Source organism: Hippocampus guttulatus, chromosome 23 (genome assembly GCF_054856545.1).
Source record: "Hippocampus guttulatus isolate MCC_2025c chromosome 23, RoL_Hgut_1.0, whole genome shotgun sequence".
Taxonomy (NCBI): Eukaryota; Metazoa; Chordata; class Actinopteri; order Syngnathiformes; family Syngnathidae; genus Hippocampus; species Hippocampus guttulatus.
The window spans coordinates 4575088-4600549 of NC_141283.1; the positions used below are offsets into that span (position 1 = coordinate 4575088).

A 25462-nucleotide genomic window follows, 5' to 3' on the forward strand; every position below is an offset into this window, starting at 1 on the left:
ATTGGGGGGTGGGGGGCATTAATGACCCTGCTTTTCATTTTTTTAAATATATATTTTTTTGTGACTCTTCAATTATCCATTGTATCCGCAAAGCTGTGCTTCACTATTCACCATATATTCAAGTATCAGCTGCTATCGAGATCATATCATCATGCCGTCTTACAACAAAAATTAAATACAAAATGCAGGCATACTTTTGCGCCTCTTGGTGGAAAATAGTGCTAGTATTTAAAAAAAAAAAAAAAAAAAAAAAACGGCACTCGTGTACAGTAACCAGCAGAAAGATCCATACAATTTCAGCCATGTAAAGGTGGCCCGGGGGGGTGACAAAAAATCTGCTTCATCACAGTCTCACTGGCCCAGTGCAGGAAACTTTATTAATGTTAAAAAAAAATAATAATTAAATCAATATATACCGCTCCGGACTAAAATCCCCAACAACCAAAATTCCAAACAAATCATTTTCAGTGATCCACATAAAAATTAGAATGTTCCACAATCTAAACTCTTTTTCAATTCTCTTTATAGGAATAATTTATTATTATTTGGATTTTTTTTTTTTTTTTTTTTTTGAAGAGGGGACAAACAAATCTTCAAGTGCCAACCTTCAGCAAGCGGTGGTGACAAATAATAAAATCATCATACACAACAGATGTAATCAATAATAATAATAATAATAATGTACACCCGATAAACACAATGCCCTACTTGCTCGGGGGGGGGGGGGGGGGGGGAAACACAACAGTATAAAGGTCAGTATTTGAAACCAGTCCAGACTTGCCCCACTACGTCCAGTCGAGCTCCTCACTCTCTTTGTGCAGCACGGTCGGTCTATGGGGTGGGGGGTTGGGGGGGGGGTCAGTTCATTGGATTAGGACCCCCAAGTGGACCGCGATTTTGGAATCTCAACGGAACCCGGCCTGTTTACTTCATCACACACGGTCCCAAAAATCAGCCCAAAAAGTGATTCCAATTTTCAGTTCATCAAGAAAAAAAACCAAAACAAAAAAACCCCCCAAAAACACAAAGCAACAACAACCGCAACACAAGAGCTAGGAACGGACGCCGAGGCTTCAAATTCGGGAATGCTACTTCATAACTCATACGTTCACAAAAGAAAAAAGGAAAAAAAGGGGGGAGGGGCGAACGTAAGTGAATAGTGTTGAAGTGGTAAAGGGAAGAAGATGGAATCGCTTTACTCGTGTAGAAGCTCCTGGAGGCAGTTGGGCGACTTGAAGATGTCAGGCACCTCACTGTCCAGCTTGCAGATCACTTTGTAGATGGCCTTCTTCCACGAAGGGTCCACGTCTTTGCCCGCCACGATGGCGTTGAAAAACTCCCGCAGCGTGATCTCGGCCACTTCCAGGAAGCGATCGGGGACCTGCGAGTCATACAGATTGCCACGGCTCAATACGGGGGTCTTCTCGGGCTGGAGCGATTCAAGATTTGGTGTTCGGATAGCCCGCTGAAAATTGAAGAATCGATTTTTTTGATCATGTCTTACAGGAAATGATCGTACAGTGAAACTCCTCTACAACAAAACCTTCATGGGCGAAAATACCCCCTAGTGTGAAAAAATCTTCATGCATTAACACCATTTCCACTCTCCTGCCCCCATACAACGAAAAAAAAACCCTGTTGCGTTCCATGAAATCTTTTTCTCTGCTCTTGCCTCGCGACGAGATTCACTACAACAAAGTCTAATCCAACAGCGACCTCTACTGCTTCGTTCAGAAACGGCAACAGCAATCACCACACTGGTTTACACATGCGCAGTAGTCCAGGAAGTATTTGTTAGTGTTAGTTTCAGACACAGCAAGAACGTTGCATTGCTAAAATGGCTACAAAGCAGACCTTTGGATGTAAAGCAGCTAAGACAAGAAGAGCTCTGACGCTGGAAGAGAGGGTAAAAGTGATCAAAATGAAAGACGGAGGAAGCAAAATAAAATACAGTAATCAAGAAATTGATGTAAGTGAAAAAGTGAATGCTGATCGTAAATTTCGTAATTTCTTTCCCTTTTTTTCTTTCTACACTGACTATATGAAGTGTCAAATAAGTGTATGCTCATACTGTATGCACTATTGGAATAAAAATAAAGAGTACACTTACGTTTGTGTGTGCGTGTACATCTGAGATCAAATTTGCTACAGTGAAAAACCCCCTGTTGTGAAAAATTTCGTGCTGCAAACATGATTTCGTTGTAGAGGAGTTTCACTGTATTTTCTTCTCTAGATTCATTAGAGAGTGAATATGGGACAAAAGTGACATAAGAACCACCGTAGCAATTTGGCCGGCTGAAACGGCACTTTTGATGGGGCACATTAAATCGACGAGTAGGCAGGAAAACAAAAAAGTGCCGTGAGTTCTGCTGATGTGATTTGCCGTTGTAGAAATAAAATACAGCTCAAGTGAATTCAGTTCAATTGAATTCATTTTCTGGTCCAACCACCTCTTGGACCTCATTGGCTATTGTGTTTGGCAAGCGGCCTTGTCACTGCTGCTGTATCCGCACAATTACACCGATCCGATCTTAGCGTATGATAAAACCATAAATCTTCCATCCTGCCGACTCAACTTCCTTAAAAGCGAGTTGAAGCTTCCACCTGAGAACAGCTACTTCTTGCAAAGGGTTCTCACAACGCCCACGTCCCTCCGCAGCATGACATCTTTATGTCTCGCTGTAAAAAAATATAAATAAATAGAATAAAATACAACCTGCAGGTGGACTCACACCGAACTGAAGGAGAAGTACAGATACTTGTGTCAAAAAAGACTCTCGTAAAAGATCTGATTCAATGTTTGACTCTGAATGTCTTCATTACAAACACTCGTTTCTTGTATTAACTTAGCACTACACTATTTTTTCCCTCGTACTTTTGAATATTTGCCGTCATCCAGGCCATTGTATTCTTCTCGTGCTCTTGAATAAATCGCAAGTGAGCCGTTCTGTAAGTCTTGTAAGACGCTTCGCCTTTTGGCATATCAACATAACGTTATGTCTCACTTTCGAACCCGTTACCGGCGTCACTGTTTATGTCTCTCTCTCTAAAAAAACAAAAGAAGAAACACACACAACCCGTGACCAAAAAAAGACAAGAGGCGCAAGTGTCACAGAGGTGCCGGCGAAAGAGGAAGTACGAAATGCTTTCGGAACCGGGAGACACGGCCGGGGGGCCCTTTAGCGGTCCCTGACAGCGGCGCTCAGCCACACCACGCCTGGCAAGGCTCCGCGGCACCTTCCTGCCAGCCAACACGCTGTCACATGCGCCCGCACAAGCGCACACACCTCCTTGTGCCAAGGAGATGACACATCCTGTACGGCGATAGAGGCGACATATTGCACGCTCATACACCCGCCTGGCCGCGGTTTGGCTCAGTCTCCTTCCTCCCGACCGGAGCGTCAGGGCGACGCAGCCTTCAGGGGTCACCTGCTCGGATAATGCTGACTGTCTCCCCGGCCCACCTCACTTAGCACACACACACAAGCCGCGGTATGATGTGTCAAAGTACAACTACTTCATTATCATTATAGTCAACAATTGTACCCTTTAGTTGTGTCGGTAGCTTAAAATGACAAGAGCACATGAAACTGAAGAAAAAAAAATCTCTTTCTCTAATGTGGAAATACAAACAGATAAGGTTCGTTTTCAGTCATCATTAGCTGAAAAAAAAATTTGGGTGGGGGGGGGGGTTCCTCGGTTTACTTAAAGTAGGGGAACGCGTTTTCATACTGTAACCTGAATGCTGTTAGCTAGCTTAATAGCATATTACCAGCAACTTCATTTTTGTTCACGGCCCACCTCGCTTAGCGCATACACACGCACACACACACAAGCCGCGGTAGGATTTGTCAAAGTACAACTACTTCATTATCATTATAGTCAACAATTGTGCCTATTAGCTGTGTCGGTAGCTTAAAATGACAAGAGCACATGAAACTGAAGGGAAAAAAAATTCTCTAATGTGGAAATACAAAGCAACCAGCAACTTCATTTTTGTTCTCGATATGAGAACTATGCTAGTCACTAATGTATTTTATGTTTAAATGGGTTTATAAAATTGCTATAACTGACAGTAGAAATTCATTTTTCCTTTTGTGCTGAAGTACATTTCACTTTTTTTGTAATTTAATTTTGATACCGGAGTTGAATCTGTGCTACTTTTACCGGTCTTTTTTTTTTCAATTTTATTTTATTTTTTAACACACTTATCTGTATTTTGACTTAAGCGCAGAATGTGACTAGTTTTGCCACCTCTGCTCTCAATACAGCAGAATACGTTACAGTGCCCCCTGCTCCTCCAGTGTCCTGCAGATACTCATCAGGAGTGTCAGGACACAGCAAGGTTAGCGGCCATTGGAACACGCACACACACATCCCCACTCACACACTGAAGCAGTCATGCCTTTTCGCACATCACACACATGGGACGACAATCTGCTCCCCGCACCCCCCCCCCCCCCCCTCCATGTGATGAATGGAGGCTACGAAGCCCGTTAGCCTGTGCCTGTGTACAATGTGTACGCAGCAGTGTGAAGGGTGAGTTGTGAATAAGAAGCCCCCCCCCCCGCCCCTCCCCTGTATAAAAATCCCAATATAACAGTTTGTTTTGGTGGCGTTGGGTGACGACGACCCTGCGCCCAGGAGTGCCGCATTACTAAGAATATTGCCGCATGGAATTTCTCCTGACGTTTTGACTATAAAAGGACAGTAAAACGCTGACTACAAGGAGAATGCAATGTCAAGGAGAAAAGGGTATTGGTATTTTAGATCCTCTTGACTAAGGGAGGTGTCGGCGTGGGGGTCGGTAGTCGCGATGGCGAGGGATGGAGGGGCTGCGAAGAGTCTGAGGACAGAGGGACTGATGTGACAAAACAATTATTCGTGTCCGGTTTTTTTTTTTTTTTTTTTTTGGTGATGTGTGTAAGCTTCAACAGTGTTACGGCACCAATCATCGATCACTCAAAGTATGTCTACTGCAAGGGTCACCGACCTTTTTGAAACGGAGAGCTATTTCTTGGGTACTGATTAATGAAAAGGGCCGCTGGTTTGATCCTGTCATGATCCTGTCCCGTTTTCTTTCCCAGTGTCTGTCAGGAGTGGAGAGCCCAACCTGACGCTAATCGGGCCTCCTTATGAGCTGCCTATATGTACTCTGCTTCACAGACAACTGGCTGTCGGATTATTAGCCTTGCTCACGACTGTGTCCAAGTGCTAGATTTTATTTTTAGATGTTCCTCGACATTTTTGCCTCGTAGCTTTTGCCTCGTTTGCTCATATTTTGGTTCTCGTAAATATTCCCTGTTGTGTATTCTCGCTTTGTATTCATTGTGTATTGGATTGTCTTGTCCTTTTAGTTGACAAGCAATTTACGTTTTCATCAACAAGAAAAGTATAACGAATCCAATCTTCCTAGTCTTTATTAATACCAATTCCAAAAAATTTGGGTTCTTCACAACGTGAACAAGATTGGTGACCCGGTCTTCTTTCTCATCTCTCTGCCCCTTAAATACTCCTGATCTTATGTAGTTGAATAATGACATCTGATTTCCTAAGCACCACAACTTTCTCCATGCATTGAAGAAATGTCTGCCTGCCCGTGCTCGACAAAAAGAGAAAAACATTCAATCTCTCCCGTTTTTCTTGAAATTGGCCATCTCGTCACCAGACTTTCTCTCCACGGCAGGTTTTGTAAAAGACATGACGGGGACTGAGCGACAGGATCTCTTTTCCTCCCATTTGGTGTCTCTTCAGAATTACTTTTTGCGGAAAGCTGACATGCGCCTGGGCTATAGTAGCCCATAAATGATTAACTATCAATTTAAAAAAAGAAAAATCCAGGGCGCTGTTATGTGAGAGTGGTTCAAAATGGTCAGCGAGTGTCAACAGACTTCACAATGCGGTCCAATTCTAAAATCAAAAATTCAAACAAAATCTTTGTAAGGGAGTCATGGGCCTCCGGACGTCGAGTCTTAACTGTTTGTTTGCAACCCTCGTCATGTAGCCCCCCCCCCCCTTCCCCTTCCCCCTTCATCACTCTCTCTTGGGTCAGCTGTTGGTCTTTTGTTCCAGAGGCATTGTGGGGGATTATCCGGTGTGGCCGCTTCATTCGCTCTGCTGTCCGCTAAATGGGGCCAATCGCGTGGCACACAATCCTTCATACATATTTCATAGGGCTTTTTAACAAGTTCTCAGCAGAGCCCAAAATTAAAGGACAGATGCACAAAGCGGGAAGGAGACGAAAAGGCAAACAAGATAACTGAGAGTACAAAGTATTTTCTTTTTCTTGTCCATATGTTGCCTTCAAATAAAAATCAAACCGGCAATGCATATAAAAGAGTAATTTAGTTACACTACAGCGCTGTCCCGCGGGGACCTTCAGGGTCCTTTCGTCGGATCGAAAACTTTATCTTATCAGGTTACAGACCCGAAGAAACATGTACGTTTGCAGGTACACTGCCAAGTGGAGTACCGGAACAGAAATACACCCCCCCCCCCACCCCCACCCCTCATGGTGCAACCTCCATGAATTGTCGGACCCCTGGGTCAATTGTTTGTTCTCTCGAACCAAAACGGGATTCCCGTACTGTATCATTCTGTCAAGAGTTTAAAAGTGGTACATTAGCAGTCCGCCAACCCCACTGACAAGCTGTTGTAGCCACAAAGTGCAATAAAGTCAGTTTTTTTGGAGACAATCTGAAGCTGTCTGTTTCTGTCTGAGGACAGGCCTTATAGTCTACAGTTTCTTTGGCTAGAAAGAACACGGAGAGACCAAAATAATCGATTGCCAAGTCTAGTTCATGTTGTATGCCCCTGTCCACAAGTCCACAGAAGCAGTCCCCTTTTAAATTCAGTACCACCCAATTCTAGACCAAGTCTGAAAAGACGTTTAAAAACGTCTTTGGGAGTGAATGAGTTCAGGGAACCACCCCAAACTTAAGCACTAAGACTAACCAACTGATGCCGTCCACTGTAATCTATGGCCATAGCATGTAGTCCGTAGTCCCTTCTGATCAATTGCCAGGTCCAGCTATGGTTGTAGGCCACACCGTAACAATACGACTCGAGAGGATCTTTGTAGCTGGTCCATGTTGGGTAAATACCAATCAAGGGAAAAGAATGGCGGGCAAGATAGATGAAAGGAAAAAGAGGGGTCTTCTCCGACCAGGCAGTTAATCACTCTCATTGCCCCCCCCCCCCCCCCCCCCCCTCCCTCGACCTCCTCTCCTCTCTCTCGTGACAGGTTGCTTTGAGACACAAGGATAAGCTCTTTTTTTTCAGAGAGAGGGAATCGGATTTCCTGCTTTTTGATGAGATAATAAAATATGACGGCGGACAATAGGAGCCTGTGGACGGCTTGCTGGGAGCTATTCACTCCAGCCACTCTGTCTTAAGACTGCTTAGACAAACGTTTCGAAAGGGAGCCAGGGGCCCGAAAGCCTTCATGCTGGGGCTACTGTTACACACCCGGCGTGTGTGTGTGTGTTTGTGTGTGTGAGTGACTGTCTTTCGGCATAGCCTGAGAAATCTCCTCTCTCTTTGGCGACTCAGGGTTAGATGTTTGTTTGCTCAACGTGTTTCTCCCCCTTGCTTTTGGGAACTGTCAGGAGATGTATTGCACCTTCTATTTGCACAGCATTGGCCAAACAAGACAAGACCCTGGAAGATAAGGCCGTGCTGGTATACGTGAGTGTTTGTGTACTGTATAGCCTTGAAGGATGAAATGCAGGGACATGACACAGACCCTGGTGATGGCCGGCCAGGTTAATTCCTAACCCTAACTCCGGCTGGGAATACTCACGCTTCCCATGGCTTTTTCTCTCGCTGTATGTTTGTAAATTCTGGAGGGACTGATCAGTGACTTAGCATTTGTATTGGTAACGTAGGTCTGCTGTGAGGGGAAACATTTCAAAACATGCTAAAAATGCTATGAACTTTTTGAAGCCATACAACCATGTTCAATGTCCTGACCAAGACCGAGCTAGAGCGAAATCGTTATTAGTTAACCCAAATACCAGAAGACCAGCAGACTATAGTATCGGAAGTCTTGGTCTACAGCAGAGGTCTGCAACTTAATTGATGTGGGGTATCTGGGGTTATCGTCTGCGTCCCGTTAAGTATTCCACAAAAAAGAAGTTCAAGTTTTCAAAACAAATACAATAAGTACATTAGTCTCAATCTTTCTGAATACAAGTTTGGGACATGAGACTGGTCGTCTCCCTCATCTCACTCTGGTACTTTGCATACTGTAAGAGTTGGTTGAGTAATGACTTCTGATTTATTGAGCACTGCAACTTTGTGCATTCACGATATGTCGGGGTGCCCCGTGCTCAACGACCAGAAACATTCGGTCTTCTGGTTTTTCTTTAAATTGGCTGTTCTCGTCGCCAACCTTTGTCTTGATGGCAAGTTTTGAAAAAGACATCGACCTTTTTTAAATGCAAGGGGAGTCCTAGGTGTAAACTAAATCTAGGAATGGTTGGCAGTCAATTACAGGGCGCGTGGAGTTAGTTTTCAAAGGTCGATCAACGGCGACAAATGGCCAATTTATAACTGTATGTTATTGTGCTATTGTGTTGGAGTGAAAGTTGAACAGGCCAGTTGCACTGAGTCAAAGCAGAACTTCCCGAACCTTCGCACACTCTCTCTCTCTCACGCACAAGAACACATAGTCCCCTTTTGCCTCCCATATCTGTTCCGATCAATAATCTACAAAGGCCTCGATAAGTCCTTGGCCCACACTGTCACTTTGGACAAACAAAACCCATGTCCCCTGTCTTTCTGCCCCTTGCTGTGCTCGTCCGCAACCACTGATAAGACTCGGGCCACGGATGAAGAGTCCAACTGCAGCGCAGGGTCCTTGTTTTTTACCCTCACCCGCCCTCAAATGCTACATTGTCTGCAGCTAAGATTCCCCTCAGCTCCTCAGCAGAAAGTCGTCTGTGAGCCCTGGGACAGGAAAGGGGCCTTAAAGCTGAGCAAACATCAGCCACCCTCAGTCCGCTGATAGCCTTGAGAATGCTGAAACCCTTGAGGCGCTTCTGCGTCCGCATATGTGTGTGTGTGTGTGTCTCCTGCCCGTTTGTGAGACTGAGCAGAGGTGGCCCATTCGCCGCTCACCGAAGTTCACCGAGTCAATGGCGGCACAGGGTCAAAGACACACAGGAAGCGGTCGCACTGCTGTCCCCATTTTCCCTTCTCGTTCCTCCTCAATTCAGACCCCCACTGGTCCGACCGGGCAGCACCGTGGACTAGTGGATTGCATTTCTGTCTGACAGTTCTTATTCTTGTCCGTCTATCCATCCGTCAGTAATTTTGACATTGAACCAGAGTGGGCCTGGGATTGAGCCTTGGGGAACACCACAGCTTTTCAACAGTTTTTTTCCTTCTTTTCTACTGTGCTAATTCTACTTTGCAGCACGTGATGGAAATGTGTCGGAAGAGTATAATGAAATATCTTTGACCCGAGTATCAGCGCATTGTGGAACACCACTCGAGTCTATCGAGCTCTGCCCCTCTGTTGGTGAAGTAAGCGAAATTTATATGATGACTGGAACCGGTATTCTATGCTAACACAGTTGGGAAGTCAAAAACGATATTCAGAATCTCATAAAAAACGGTTAAGTACGGCAGTTAACTGAGTGTGCCTTTCTTGTGATGTGTGACCACGTATTCTTGCGTCTCGATATTGCGCCTCAAAACCTCGTATCTCGGTCATCCGCGGACCTGCTGGTCTTTTTAAAAACTGGCTTTTTCTTACTTTTATACAAGCAGAAAAGCCACTTTGCAAGCTGTGAATATGCTTAACGGTGGTTGAGCTGATGAGGCTTGAAAGCATCGAGGACTGAATTCGAAACGGCAAAGGAACCCCAGAAATTAAGAGTTCAATCCCTGGGGGGGGGGGGCGACCACAATGAATTGGGGGGTCACCAAGTCGTGTAATGGAGTGGGGGAGGGCGGCTCTGAGGGTCAGCAAGTCAGGGAGAGGGAGCAAGCAGGAGGCGGAAGGGAAAGAAAGGAGCAAGGGAGTCTGGAAGATGGGAAGAGGACATCTGGAGATGGGAGCTTGAGAAAGAATAGACGGGTAGGAAGAAGGGGGGAGTAAACGATAAATGATGGCGAGCAAAGGGAGTAAGACGTTGGGGTGCAGGTTGGAGTTCGACAAGGAAAGACAGTGTGAATCATGCATGGAGTCAGACAGAGGGTATAAGGAGGGGGTGTACGACTTGGACACATCTGCACATCTGATACACGCCCTGGTCATTTTGGCATTGGTCCCAACACCACGCTTCATTAGTCTCACACACACACAGAGGGAGGGGGACCAAAATGGTCCAGGAATAATGACATAATCAGCAGCTGTGCCACTGAGCAAGGTGACCAGGGACAGAAGGAGGAAGGAAGGAAGGTGGGGGACACCGGGATGGGGGTGGGGGCACATGGAAGGAGGGACACTCACGAATTGGGCAAATGCAATGTGCGGAAGCAGGTAATACCGTTAAGCGATTCGGCCTTACTCGCACCGACCTCTCGACACAAATAAGCTCAGTTCAGTCAACACACACATGGGGAACCTCCACATGGTGAAGAAAAGAGCTGTCAGGCGACGTCAAGTGGGGCGGGGGGTTCTCAATAGCCCGCGGCCATTCACCGAGAAGCAGATGATGCCCCTCGCTATTCTTTTTTCCTGGCTGAACTCATGTCGCCAGGACAATTCAAAGGCCTGAAGATACGGCTTCCGCGTGATGCTTTTGCTTTATTTGATAGCAGTTAATGCCTAATGCTAATGTCATCGCTTTATTTTTAAGACGGTAACCTGACTTGCTTGTGGACTGTCAAAAAAAATTGTTTTAATCCATAAAAAATGAATTCTTCCAAAATTCGAGGCCTTAACCCTTCCATCCACCCCGTAACCTGATAACATGGTAAGCTGTCAAATATAATGACCGCTGTCCCTCAACCAGTTACGAAGAAAATGGACAGTCAGAACCTCGGCACTTATTAAAGTCGACTACTTCATTTTAGGCTACGTTGAAATCTTGCTAGCAGCTTGAAAAAGACAAACTCCATAAGTCATTTTTGTGAACTTGACAAACTGCCCTCCAAAAGATGTTTTTTGAGTGTGAGTGGAAGATGTCTTTCCTATCTTGTTGTAGCGCGTTTCGTGCACCTTTTCTCAAGCCCAGAGGAGATACAGTCGGTGCATGTAAAGTACATCAACATACAGGAGTGTGTGTGCCAGCGGCATATTGTATTGCGTTTATTTTCGGCAGCTGTGAACTTAAATCTATAGCACCATCTTATTCATCTCAAAGTTTTATCAGATTTTGAAAAAATATATATTTTTTCTTGTCTCTGGTCAACCCCTGCGAGTCCGAACTGTTAGCACATCTCGGTGAGTCCATGTCTGACTCTACTATATTTGCGCAGATACCCCTTGCGGTCTCCTTGTCCACCCACTGTCACCTTTTCACCTCAGATTCTCCGAGGTCAGACTTTGGTCAAAGCCGCATCCCCCAAACCCCCTCCACTATTCCACACAGACCGTGTCCCTATGTGGCGACAACACCCCCTCCCCACCTCGGCTCCTTTAAAGAGCGAATAAGAAAGGCTGGGGATGGCGGGAGCGCGGAAAACCGGCGTCGGAACAAATGGAGCCCCCGAGAGGGACGTGAAGAGGGAGGATAGAGGGAGGAACGGAGGGGGAAGGAGAGGTGAAGCGCACAATGCACCGGGGCACGGCGGTTGGACACACAGCATCTGCTCTTGGCTCTCCCGTAATGGATGGAGAGGCCGAGAGAGAAGGGGAAGACGGGGGGATGGAGGGACAGCAGGTGGAAGAGGAGGGCAGCAAATTGCCCCAAAAAAAAAACGAAGGAAATGAGAAGATCCTCCGTGGTAGTCCACGGAAGTCCAACTCGAGATCCAAATTATGGCCCTTCGTGTCATGCCGTCATTATGCGGCCTGTAGAAAGCCACAAATGAAAAAATTGACTGCTGGGGCAATTATGTGATATGTCAGGATGATGATTAGAGTCTCCGTTCGGAAAATACAAAAGGTTAGCGAGTGAAATTTCACCAGGTCCTACAAGATAGACCCCGCCTGGATTATCTCTTCTAGCAGTTTTCTTTACCTCTTCAGTCCCATTCTTTCAATATTTCCCCCTAAAGGACTGGAAAAGTCTTCAACAAATCATAAATTCATCTCATTGTCACTGCTGAAAAAGTGAGCGAAGGAATACTGCACAATGTACATGATCACCATTCCTGTTTTGAGAGTCTTGAGAGAACAGGGGTGTCTAACTCATTTTTGTCGCGGGCGACTTTGGAGTTACGTCTACACTCGGTGGGCCATTACGAGACTGAAACCACAAAAATGTTTCATCGCATTATTACGGATGGCAATTCGACACTTTTTTTTCATCCAAGTTGACTCACATGATTTTCTTTCGGCTGGGCCACATGAAATGATGTCGCGGGCCAGATCTGGCCCCCGGGCCTTGAGTTTGACACCTCTGCTTTAGAACCTTTTATTTTCAACTTTGCTGTCTGCTGCCAGATTGGCATTGCAAATGAGAATTTGTTCTCAAATGCCTTCCACTCACGTCGATACTTTTCTGTGACTCCTCCAGTCTCTCTGTTCCAACCTGCCGATGGTAGTCTGACACCCGAAGCTTTCATTTCCTAAAAAGAAGACAATCTATTGGATAGAAAGTCTTCAAATGAAAAGATTTAAAAGAGGCGGACGTTTCATTGGAACCGTTGATGCACAAGATGAGCGCTTTGTTTTTACGTCAACATCAGGTCTGGAATAGTTGAACCAAAATACGTCCGCGGGTGGAAGAAAGAGGAAGAGGGGGAAACTCAAAACTGGGCTGTGCTGTCACCACTTTCGCCGGTATCATCCTCTCTCAAAGAGATCACAGTAACTTCCTCTTTTAAATGGCCCTGTGTGTGTACATGTGTGTGCATGCGTGAGATTGAGGAAACTTGGCTCGGTCGGTCCGATGGAAATTTGAGAGTTTCCCAGAGCCATCATAAAACTGTCTTTTTATCAGACTCCCCGCACCCCCTCGCAGCCCCTCCTAGCCATTACCAGGTCACACACATTCCTGTCTCATGAAAGATGATGAGTGTTGTCATTTGGGGGGGGGGGGGGGTTCAAACAGACAGAAGAGAAAAGGGGGGCTTGGGGATGGGTGGGGGGTACAAAAAGAAAAAGGGATGCTAAGCGAGAGTTTTCACTTCACATGAAAGCGCCGCCCGCTCAAAGTCAAGGCTTTTTTTTTTTTTCCCGGCAGAGGGTCGCACTTTGATGGCGGCAGACGTCGGTGAATGAGAAAGCGGAGAAGAAAGGCAAGAAGAGAGGCGCGGCAGAGTTGGGGGTGGGGGGGGGTGGGGAGGGTGGTGGAGGAGAAAAGAGGGGAAAGTAGGTAATTAATGGCAAAGTCTTTTAATTACCGTCCAGTGTTCATTGTGCCAGAAGGAATGTGACAATTATGCCATTAAAACTTTCCTAATAGGAGGAGAAGGCGAGGCAGGGGGAAGACATGCGAGAGGAGGATGAAAGAATGAAAGGAGAGCGGCGACGCACGGACGGAAGGAAGGAAGGGAGAGAGAGAGAAAGAGAGAAGGGATATCGGGCGAGCGAGGGAGCGATATGAAAGGAAAAGAGGAAACAATTGCCACAAAAGAGGAGCTGGGAGGGAAGATGGGGGAGCGTATGAGGCCAACACAGTGACAGCGCAGATTAGCATCAAACAAGAAAGGCCACGGACGAGTGTGTGTGCGCGCACGAGTGTGTCGCTGAAACAGAGGACATATTCATTCCAAAGACGCCACCAAGGTGGATGGAACTTTGATGATGCGGAATCGAGCGAACGGAAACTTCGGTGCGTGTGTGTGCGGCGAATGTGCGTAGGCTCCTGTTTCAAGTGGTGGCGGAGGCAGGTAGGGGAGGAACAGGAGGAGGAGGAGGAGGAGGAGGAAGAGGAGGAGGAGAAAGGGGAGAGATCCACAGAAAAAGAAAAAAGAAAAAACGGGCCTTGGGGGCATCCTGATCCACACATGCAGGCATCTCAACCATCTCCACGTTTTCCTCTATGACTCACACACACACACACACACACGCACACACACAACACACTTAAGACGGAACCATCGGAACAAAACTTGCACATACACAACACACACGTGAGTCCCACACAAAAGCCCACGCTCCCACACTTGTGGTCGCACACACGCACACACACACACACACATGCGCGCAAACAACGCCCACGCGCACAAACAAAAGCCCCACACAAACATTGTGAGTTTCTTCTGTGCTGTTGGAATTTGCATGGCTGGGCATTTTTGTTCCCCCCCCCCACACACACACACCTCACGTTGGCCTCTAATCAGCTCCTGTATCTCTCAGACACCTGCCCGCCTGCGTTTTAAAAAAGCCTTAAAATGCAAAACACCCCCCCCCCCACACCTCAAACGCCCCAATACAAGCCTTGCACCCCCCCCCCCGCACCCACCCTTACACAAACACCACTCCAAAGACTTATTCACCTGTCCTCACCTCTTCTTGCAAATGTTCACATTTATGTATGCAAATAGTTAAAAAAAAAAAAAAAAAACGTCCCCTTCAGCCGGTTTTCAAGCCGTACGGTGCTGGATGCCTTAAGAGTGACGAGAGGGGGTGGGGGCAGGAAGCCGCAAGTCAACACACTTTGAAATTGTCCAAAGACAGCTAGCAGATCGACCTAATCAATGCCGCCGTGACGTCGTCGAAAGACGCCGATCTGTTATTTGTGACAAAATGGACGGATTGGCGTAGTCCCGCACACGGCCCGTTTGGTAATTTCCGAACACCGACCGGCGCAAAATGGGGTGGCCAGTTTGATTATTAGAGAACGCCGACGGGTCTTAAGGAATAGTCATAATGGCAAAAGTTTGCCGTTCGTTTCAAAGGTGGTCCATGAAAAGTCGGGGGGTGAGGGGGGGCTTTTGGTGTGTTCATGAAATGATCCTCGCCGCTCGAGTTATTCTCCGAATTTTTCGCTAATTTCCAATAGACTTATTGAGACATCATATCCAAGTGCTTCTGCCAGCCCCCCCCCCCCCCCCCCCCCCTAAGCCTTTCAAAAGCCTCCCTTTGGAGGACAGAAGATGGATGCAGGAAAGTGGAGTGTGTGTGTGTTTATGTGTGCGTGGCCCCAGTGGACAAATAATGCACACAGAGAAACAGACGGGTAGGGTGGGGGGTGGTGGAGAGGGGGGTGCAAAAAAAAAACAAAAAACAAAAGTGGGAGTGAAGCACTTCAAGTGTGAGCTCTGCAAAACTCCCACTGCTCGCAAGGGCACTTCTATCCAGTACGTCATCTCTCTCTTTACCCCCCCCCCCAAAACCACCTCCACTCTCCCCTGACTCCCTCCCTCCCTCCCCTCAATGCTCTTTTGTCTCTCCGCTCTCACCCTCCATCCCCTATCTATCCATCTCCCGCTTTCCCCTTCTCCCCCCTTTCTTTCTTCCTCGTGCGAAAACAGTAGGACGCTTAACCTTGATACCAGTGAAGCCCCCACCCCACCCCTCCTACCCCACATCTGCCCCCCCACCCCCCCAAAGTGACACAGACACGCGGGGGGAAAAAATGCTTTGCCAGCACGCTCGGTCCGGTCCAAGGGATGGCTGTACCCTTCGAGGTGAACGGGACACTGCTGGGAAATGCGGCAATAACAAAATGCTCACACGGGGCACTCGGAGAACGGCGAGTGGCTGTAACGAATACACGTGCGAACCATCTTGACGTTCCGCCCACGCCGAGAAGGGGAAACGGTGAGCTAAGGTGGCTTTAAAAAAAAAAAAAAAAAAAGGAGAAGCGCATGTCGTAAAAATCCCACCAAAAGGTGAAGTTACCCATCGAGAGCTTCCAGTAAAAACTGGAAGACGCATCAAACACGCGAGAGGGGAAAATGAGCAACGGGGAAGTAGCGAGCGTCTCCCAACGCACGAAGGCCACGAAACAAAAGATGGGGAAGAAGAGGCGCGACAAATCAAGTCACTGGACTTTTCTTCCGCTTTTTGCCCTTTTGAGTTCCAAAACAGCATCGCTTAGCCAACCAGAAAGCCGAAAGCACAACGGCAAGCAACTTCACACGTTTCCCGACCTCAATATGGTGAAAGATAAACGTTGGTTTACGAGACGTCATTCCACTGAATGTAATCAACTCGCTGTTTTGAAAATGTTGTCGAATAATTCATTGAAGCCCTTTTTTTTCTAAAACGACATCATTTGGATTTTTGTTGGCGCCTGCCGCTTACCTCAAAGTCATTGGCCTTGTTGTAGTGCATGTTGAGGGCTCGGAAGAGCTCGCAGTCGCGGCTCACGCTCAGGTCCTCGACGCCGGCGGCGCCGTCGTTGATGGCCTGCCGGGCGAATTTCTCCATCTGGATGTAGTAGAACTCCCGGAAGTTGCTGAACCACTTGATGAGCTGCGAGGTGATGCAGCGGTTAAACTGCAAGAGAAAAAGGACCGGGGAACGGTTAGAACTATTTTGTACTTTGGTTCATGGGAGCCTTGACCTCACACCACCAAATATCATTTCTCTTCTGGGTGTGGTACATCTCGAACAAACTTGGGACTTAGTCCAACAGCCGGCATTTAAATTTCACCCCAGAACTAGGAACTTTCCGAAGACTCTCGTTCCCTTGTGTTCTGCTGGAATTTCTCAGCGTCAAAAGAACATTCTTGGGGTTCCCGTATTTTCCGCACTATAAGGCGCACGAAAAGCATTCAGTTTTCTCAAAATCTTATAATCCGATGCGCCTTATATACGGATCAATATTCCGATTTCTTGGACGTAGTTTTTTTAATGTTCTGTCAAGCCCTTTGTTACAGCTGCAGCGGTTGTGAAAGTGCCACATAAATAAAGCGGTATTGTTTTGTATTCCCGTTAGCGTAGCTCCAGCTAGTGGATGCGTAACGCAACCTCCGTCACTATTGTAGCTTCTATTCTATGCGCCTTATAATGCGGTGTGCCCTATATATGAAAACGGTTTCAAAATATGCCATGCATTGAAGGTGCGCCTTATAATCCGAAGCGCCTTATAGTGCGGAAAATACGGTCATACTTTTTGGAGGTCTGTGTTCTGGACTGCTAAACTGATTGCAACATTTTAATTCCTGAAACAACCAAGACCAAGAACTTAACATTTCTCAAATTAAAGTTTGAAATGCGCCTTTAAATCCCTCCGAATGTGAATCCATCATTTTGCCAAGACATTTTGGATACTTGGTATGCTCCTCACTTTGTTGGAAAGGTTCTCAAAAGTCAACGTTTGAGATGTCCAGGAAGATGTGGGTTAGATTTTGCAGTGCTGGACTGATTGAAATTATAATTACGAAAAATGAAATGTCGTTGAAGTTGAGGCGGAAACGCTGCTTTAGTCATCTTGGACATCTTGACAATGAGTGTGCTTCCGGCTCTGAACTTCTTGTACAGCTAATAGCTCTGTGGGAACGGTATGGGAAAAAAAATCTCTGATCTCGATCCCAACATGATGCTTTGGGGTACACAAAGATTTCAAATTCTTCAGTCAAAAAGTATTTCCAGAACATGTAGTAACATCTTTGGTCCGTGTAATCCTGACTGTAATGGAGTTTCTGCAGCTTACGTGGAGGAGGTCCGTCATGTCTCAGACTTATAAAGTCGTCGGATTTGGAAGTAAGAAGACAAGACGTGGGGATAAAAGCACCCCCCCCCCCCCCCCCCCCCGTCAGGGGAGTCGAGATGTGAGGTGTGAAAAAGAAAAGAGAAAAAATTGCCGGGCGATAATAGAGACATTAAGTAAGACAAGCGAGACAAGAGAGATTGTGTGTAAGTGAGAGTGTGTTCATCTTTCCCGCTGGGAGCCGACCCCCCACCCCCCACCCCTCCTGCCCCCTATCATAACCCAAAGAGTGGAGGGAGAGGTGAATGGAGGGTGCCGAAGCGGCGGCGGGGTTTGGTCCGCAAACGCATAATTGAGCAGAAAAACGATTAAGTCATCATCTGAAGCGCCCCAGCCCGCGGGGGGCTCAAACAAGTACTTAACCCCGTTCACCAATTACACCCTGATTCTCCTCCCCTCTCCGCACCTCCCGGTCAGGAAAGAAATAAGAAGAAAAAGAGCAGGGGGTGGGGGGGGGGTAAGCGGGCGAGAGAAAAGGGGCCGGGACGATAAGCTGTAGCGAAGACTGTGGCTATCTGATCTGTGCCGCTCGGCTGGATTCAATAGGGCCAAGTAAACCTATTAAGAGCCTCAGCGGGTCCCCGGGTCTTTTTTTTTTCCGCCTGTGAAAACACACGGTCTAAACAAGCCAGACGCTAGATAAGGACTCCAGGCACACTAACATGGTCCGAACCCTTATAGCGCTGCCATTTTTGTCCGCTAAAAGCCAGTGGTGGGATGAAATTGTCACAAGTATTCTCTTTTTAGTACCGCGGGGCCGTAAGATACGAAAGACTCGGCTGAGAGTTCTTTAATTCATTCACTCCCAAAGACGTTTTTAAACGTCTTTTCAAACTTGGTCTAGAATTGGCTAGTACTGAATGAGTTAATATTTGATCTGTCCACGGTCTGATTTGATTGACATTCGGCTCATTCCGATCTAACCCGCAGAGGGCAAGCTTCGCCGCCAACGCGGGCGCCACCACATCCCATTTTGCAGTTGCTCCATAATAGGAAAGAAGATTTGGGCTCAGGGTGGAAAGCCAACCAAAGTGTTGATCGACAGAGTTGTGTTTTGCATTTGTGTGATCATACGAGTGTTTATACGTGATTCTGTGTACCATGTAGTAACTATAAGTATTAGCAACGATTCAAGCTGTTTATAGCCACTCCTAGCCAAAGATTACTGTCAAAATAGACCTAAAGAGTGAGATTTACATTTTGTGTATTTAAATTAACCACATAGACTCCTCTACCTGAATGTCATCATCCGCTAGGGAACTCCACAAGCACTCCGGCTAACAATTAGCAATGATTTTATCCCTTTAAACAGCGGTTGTCATGTGTAGACAGACCATATAATCCTCATAGGTAGCAAACGCCCGCCACTGCAAAAAAAAACCCTTGTAAGCATCATCTGCTCGCCTTACCGCCCCTCTGTGCTCTTTTTGCGGTGCTGCAAGAAGAATGAATTGGGGGCGTAGGGGATGGGGTGGGGGCCTGGTGTGGAGGGGGGGGGCAAAAATGCTGAACGAAGTGCTGGCTGGGGAGGCCGAGTGGTTTTGACATGGAGATTAGGGCCGTGGCTATTGTTCGCCGACACGCAGACGCACACACGAACATGCACACGCTCCTCATGATATCGCGATTCTGTAAAAAGGGGGGCGGGAAGATGAAGAAGTCGGCAAAGGCTGGAATTATCACAGCCGAAGAAGTCCGCTTGACATCGTTTTGGGGTTTCGGGAGGGTGCGTATGAGTTGGGAGGTGCTGGAGGGGGACTGTCCTAAAGTGCACGGTGAGCATAAACTGGGATATGAGGTGGGGAGGGAAAGATGGAGGGGCGGGACTGGTGCAGGTCAGCGCTGTCGGACAATGGCGTTGGGATGGGGAAGGGGCTCGGAGGGGGGGGCTGCGGGCGGGCGGCGGCGGCTGTGGTGGCGCGGGGTCGGAACGTGAGCAGTCAGCAGGCTGGGGTCGTGACATGGACGCGTCAAACAAACAAACCACTGACACTTCCAAATATTTGCTGGGCTGGAAGGGGCTGCTTCAATGCACACAATAGCCTCGTTTTCTACCAAGCAGCTCCACATTTGTGAAGGGTACCAACATCCATACCGCACCACCGTCCCGTGAGGGACCAACTGCAGTGTAGGGCAGCGGTCCTCCCCCCCGTCCCAACCCATTTTTGTGATGGGACCAATTTCACCTGAAGCAAGACTTCAATGCGGTGGCATCCAAAAAGATAACTGGTTTTAAAAAAAACTATAACGCAATATATTGTCGTTGGTGGTGGTAGTCGTTCTTTGCATAGGATAAAGAATACATGACCGAGTATTTTTAAAAGGTCTGTCTACATTCTTGTTCAGTATGCGTTCTAACTACTGAAGCTGTTTAGCTTCAGAAGCTACAGTCAAAGCTATTTAGTATTAGCATTAAGCTAACAAACCGAAAGATAAAGCTAAATTATTGTTGTGTTTAAAAAAAAATGTCTCTAAAAAGACTATAAGCTGTAACTATTTCAACTTTTTGGTGGCACCCTTAACATTGAGAACATTTTAAAAAAAATTAACCAACATTTAAACAATACATCGATTACTTCCATTACTTCGTGTGGTAAACTTGGACCTCTGAGGTTCATCATCCAATCTTGGACACATCAGATTTAGCATTCCTGACTCTACTGCGGCGAGCGTTCACCATTTGTCCCGTAAACCTTCCCGGAAGGTTCTTCTTCTACGCAGCGCGACATTAGTGAATTACTGCCCGGCAAGAGGTTTCCGAAGCCACGCGCTTTGAAAATTGGAGTTGGGGAAAACGGCAGCCATCGCTCACAGCGGAGACCTTTGGTGTCAGCACAAGGCAGCCGAGTGACGGATCGACGTGTCGTTTTATTACGGAGACAGCTCAGGAGGAAATGGAACTAACGCCTCTACCCCCCCCCCCCCCCCCACCCCCATACAAAGCACCTGACATAAAATTATAGACCGAGGTCCTACTTTTGCTTGATCCGCATATGTTTCGCTCAACGTGTCCTTTCACTCAAGTTTGGCAAAGTCCCCCTTTGCAGCATTGGGCAGTTTTGGTTCATTAAGTTGCTGGTGGGAGGATGGAGGAGACTCCCAACCTAGCCCCCCCCGCTCCCCTTCCCATCCCAATAGCAGCTGAGGACATGAGTGTTGGATGTAAAAGGAGGAACTGGGCTCAAAGGAACACATCACCGCGGCTTCTTAATCAGACTTGGCAGGGGTCAGCCAGCACTCACATGAGATGCAACGTATATATGTATGTGTGTGTGTGTGTGTGTGTGTGTGTGTGTGTGTGTGTGCACGCATGTGCGCGTGCGTGCGTGGCGAGCTAAGAGGCAGATGAGAGAGGGACAGCGAGAGTGTGTTTCTCACACTAACACTCAAGAGCCTGTGAAAGGTCACCTCTTAATGCTAACAGCGGCAGATAGAAGGTGGCTCGCAAACACACGGGCACACACACACGCACACACACAGAGCGTCTAGAATAGAACACACTCCAGCAGAATATTCACTTCCAACTGTCCAGCAATCCGTTTTCAATACTGCTTGTGCTCATTGGGCTGGAGGGGGGGGGGGGGGGGGGTTAAGCAGAGGCTATCCCTGATGACTTTGGGTGAGAGACAGGTTACACCCTGGACTGGTCGCAGGGCACATCGAGACAAACAAAACATTCAAGCTCTCATTCACACCGACGGACGGTTTAAAGAACGTAGGTCCAAATTTTTTTCCACGGCGGCCCACGTAAAATTCAGTACGCTGTAGGTCACCGCAATGCAGTTCAACTTGTTGAAATGACTAAAAGTGTTTTAATCTCAGTTTAGTCAAACCGAAGAGTTGTAGTCTTGGTGTGATGTGTGGATTTAAAGTCCAATAATTTGTAACATTCAACGAAACAGGTGACATGTTTTTGTCTTTTTTTTTAACATTAAAAACATTCAGCATTCAAAGTGTGGTTTCTCTTATCATTTGCCTTTTTTTTAGTTGTATTTTTAATTTGAAAAAGAAGCAGTTCGGAAAAATGAATGGATGCAAATAGTCGTGTGTTTTAGCATGTTAGCTTTTTTTTTCTTGTTAGCTTTTGATGCGGGCCATGTTGTGATTAAAATATAGAATTGGATTTATTTATATATTTATTTTGGGGGGGGGCTCACATTATAATATGCGGTTGGCCAATTAAAAAAAAAAAGCCCCCCCATACCAAATTTTGACCACTACTGATTTAGTTTTCAAGCATTTGAAAGGAAAAGCCAAGTTCAACATTTTCCTTGACAATATGCCCCACTGATCTAAATACAATCTTCTAAATAATATTGACTTTCTTGAATATGAATTCCAAAAATGTTAAAAACGCTTTTTTTAAATCCATTTCAGGAGATGTCCACTTTGCCACTTTCTCCAGACTGCAAACGACATCGCAGTGCCGAAACGGCTCAGCCGCATGACCAAACCCCGAAATCAGGTAAGCGCCGATTACCCGTGACACGCAAATCTTGAACTACACCACAGAAGCATACTAAATAAATACAACTACAATTAAAAAAAAGAAAAAAACTAAAAAAAACACAATCACAGTTCTAACCACTCGCTTTTTGAATATTATAACTGAAAAATAACAAATAAGTACGTTTGAGATGAGAAAATGACTTTTGCTAGTCAAGTACAGCAAATGTCAGATCTGTTCACATATTTTGTCAAATAATTTGCTACAAAGTGACTTTAGCTTTGACCAATGTTATTTCTTAAAGTGACCTCAGCTTTGATCTTAGCTTATATTTCTTGTTCAGATACTTTTACTCGTGTATCAGTCGGTGGAAGCAAGCTCGAGCTGAGCTTTGAACCCCAAACCTACAGAACTGGATGGCAAACACGCTAACCGGCCCATGCTGCCCATTACTAATTAGGTTGCCCAAAATGTCGTCTCTTTGGATTCCCATGGAGCCAAATGTTGAACATTCAATTGATGGAAGCGCGTCTTTGGTCGCCTGGTCCGTCCGACAATGGGCTGCAAAGCACACAGATGACCTCGGCATGCTAAGCTAACGTCGAGAACAAGCAGCAGAGAAAAGCAGAAAGACACAGAAGCCTGTCTGGGCCTCGCTCTCGCCCTCGCTCTCTCTCTCGTAAGCCCCTTCGCAGTCATCGGGGCTTTCTAACGTTTCCTGTTTTCGCAGGGGTGAATTGTGGGAGATAATCTCCGGCTGCCGATTGGCTGACTGCACACAAAAAAAAAAGCAGCACTGGAAAGCGGCCTTTTGTTAGCGGCGGTGACTCAAATCCAGCCGCTGGCTTTTCTTTCTTTCTTTCTTTTCTTTCTCGTTGGCCCCAACGAGGTGCATAGAGTGTGCTTCATCATCAGAAAAAAAAGAAGGTAAACAGGAGTAGTGACCTGTGAAAAAGGGGTAACCTTCCTGAACCGTGTCGGCCTGAGACAAAAATGACCATCGCGATTTAGTTTAAAGAACCCCAGATGGGAATCCTAAAAGATTAATTCATAAATTGTGGGCAGCGTGGAGGTTTGAGGTTTGATTTTTGGCTCTGAGGTTTTTTTTTCCCCTGCTACTCTGGCAGTCCACGGTTTTACAACGGTCCTGACATAAAGGTGTTTTGCGATTATGAACGGTGAGCAATGAGCGAGTTTGCGCAGCGGCGTCAGAATCTGTGTCAATCAGTGAAACGTTCGTCCGGGGCCTGATTTTATTTTTCATTGAGAATTTGAATGCAGACCCCCCCCCCCCCCCCCCGAATGTACAGATAGTATTCGACGTATCGACATGTGTCTTGAAGAGGGCGGGGTTCACCATGACTTGTGACGTGAGCAAGTTAGCAAGTCTGCGTGTGAATGTGTGTTTGATCCTAAGACGCTGAAAAGCGCATCAATCTATGGTAAAAATTCATATTAAAAAAAAAAAAAAAAGACGTAGCTGCGGCACAAATGATTGATGGGGGGGTCATAAATTATTTTTCTTAGACATTTAAAATGTGAGCTCATTTGACTGAATTTGAAATACGCAACGACGTCACGTTAATTATTAATTCAGTCACAGGTGTCAAACACAAGGCCCCGGGGGCCAGATCTGGCCCGCCGCGTTATTTGATGTGGCCCTCGAAAGAAAATGGTGTGTGTCAACTTGCTAAAATCTGTCCCGAAAGGTCACACATTGTCACTTGTAATAAAAATACCGTTGATATTTTGCAATCATTTTGTGACCCCCCCTTTACACTCACTCGAACAATAATTGAAATAAAACATCAAAAATGAGTTTGACACTCCTGACTTAAGTGAATCAAGAACCAAATGACAGTTTGCGTATCTTTATCTAATCTGTTCCTTCATCCGGTGCAATTAATCACCGCACATTAACCCGCACCGGCCAATCAAAATGCAAAGTATTCAAGCGAGTCGGGATGATCTTCGAGTCCAAACAATGGCCTTTTGACACATCTGTCAAAACATTGCGAAACGTAGCCAAAGTCGAAAGTCAGGATCACACGCAAAATGGGGGGAGATTAATCGTGAGAGGGGGATTGGGGGAAGGGGGGGGGAACGGTGTCCCGCGGTGGTCCGGACAGCCCCACTTCCCACGTTCATTAGGTCCTCGACTGATTAGCGGAAACCTTATTAGCTTGAAAGACCGTGTTGTCTGAGAACAGCGACGCCGGCGGAATCTTCTTCGATAGTCCGTCTAATTCCCATACATGTCGACAAACTTGAGGCTCGGGCTGCATTGTCTCGAACGCAAAACAAAAACAAACCAACGTGGCTCATAATCCTCTTAACGATCTTGACCTTGTTTCCTTGTCTGATGAGGTCGCCTGTGATCCTAGCTCCACTCCCCACCACTCCACCCCCCCTCCCTCCTCGGCAGCCATTAAGTCACTCAAACAAAAACGCTTTGAATCTTTCAAAATAATAAATGTCGCCGCCCCCCCCCCCCCCACTGTCCTTTTCAATCTCGAAGTTGAGCGGAATTTTTTTTGGTTTTGTTTTTGTTTTTGTTTTTTCCTTCCAAGCGCCATTGGCGGCTGCCAAAACGCGCTTCGCCAAACGCGCGCCCCCTTTTCAGCACCGAGCGCCGATGCGCTGAGTGAAAGTCGCATGACCCCCGCAAAATCGCGGCCGGTTCGCAGCGGCATCCAAGAGGGAGGCAGCTGAGAGAGGGGAAAAGGGGAACCTTTATCTTCTGATTTGAATAAGATGGCCTGGATCTGTCACAGTGTTTACCCCTCCGTATGGTCAGAGAGGGACACACACACACACACACACACACGCTCACACACACGCAGCTATTGTGTTGTGCTTGTTTTTTTGCAGTCCAGCTTAAAAATTGAGCTTTGTTTTCTTCATTAAACTCCCAGTTGGGCTCCTCCTTGCCGTGTATGCCAAACAGACCCCCTCCCCATTTTCCCTACACCTGCTTGGATCGCCACTTCTTTATGAACCCCTATCGTCACCATCGCTCCCTTTCGCAGCCAGCTTTGGACTACGACTGAAGCTCCCGATGCTGTGGAAAACACATCCGACTTCCTCATCTTTCTTCTTTTGCATAAAACCACAAGTTAGGGGTAGGGAAGGGCCTCGTTTGTGACAGGCACGCATTGTTCATTTTAACCGAAGCTCGCACATCGTCACGAAGGCAACTTCCCCATTTTTAAAGCAGGTGTCTTTGAAAGGAGAAGAAAAAAATTTGTCTTCGAACCATTTTAAAAATTACAATGGAGGATCAATCGAGCGC

At 46.6% G+C, this 25462-nt stretch overlaps 1 protein-coding gene across 4 annotated transcripts in view; it reads right to left on the bottom strand.

The window, feature by feature from the left end:
• Positions 1-534: 534 nt before the first annotated feature.
• Positions 535-25462, bottom strand: part of LOC147185825 (prospero homeobox protein 1-like) — a 33761-nt gene continuing 8833 nt past the window's right edge. For all 4 annotated transcript variants that reach the window (XM_086104198.1, XM_086104199.1, XM_086104201.1 and 1 more), the window contains 2 exons: positions 16313-16507; positions 535-1381 (listed from right to left, as the gene is read on the bottom strand). In XM_086104198.1, the coding sequence (XP_085960324.1) occupies positions 1196-1381; positions 16313-16507 (381 nt within the window). In that variant the 3' untranslated portion in view covers positions 535-1195. The remainder of the gene's footprint in view (positions 1382-16312; positions 16508-25462) is intronic.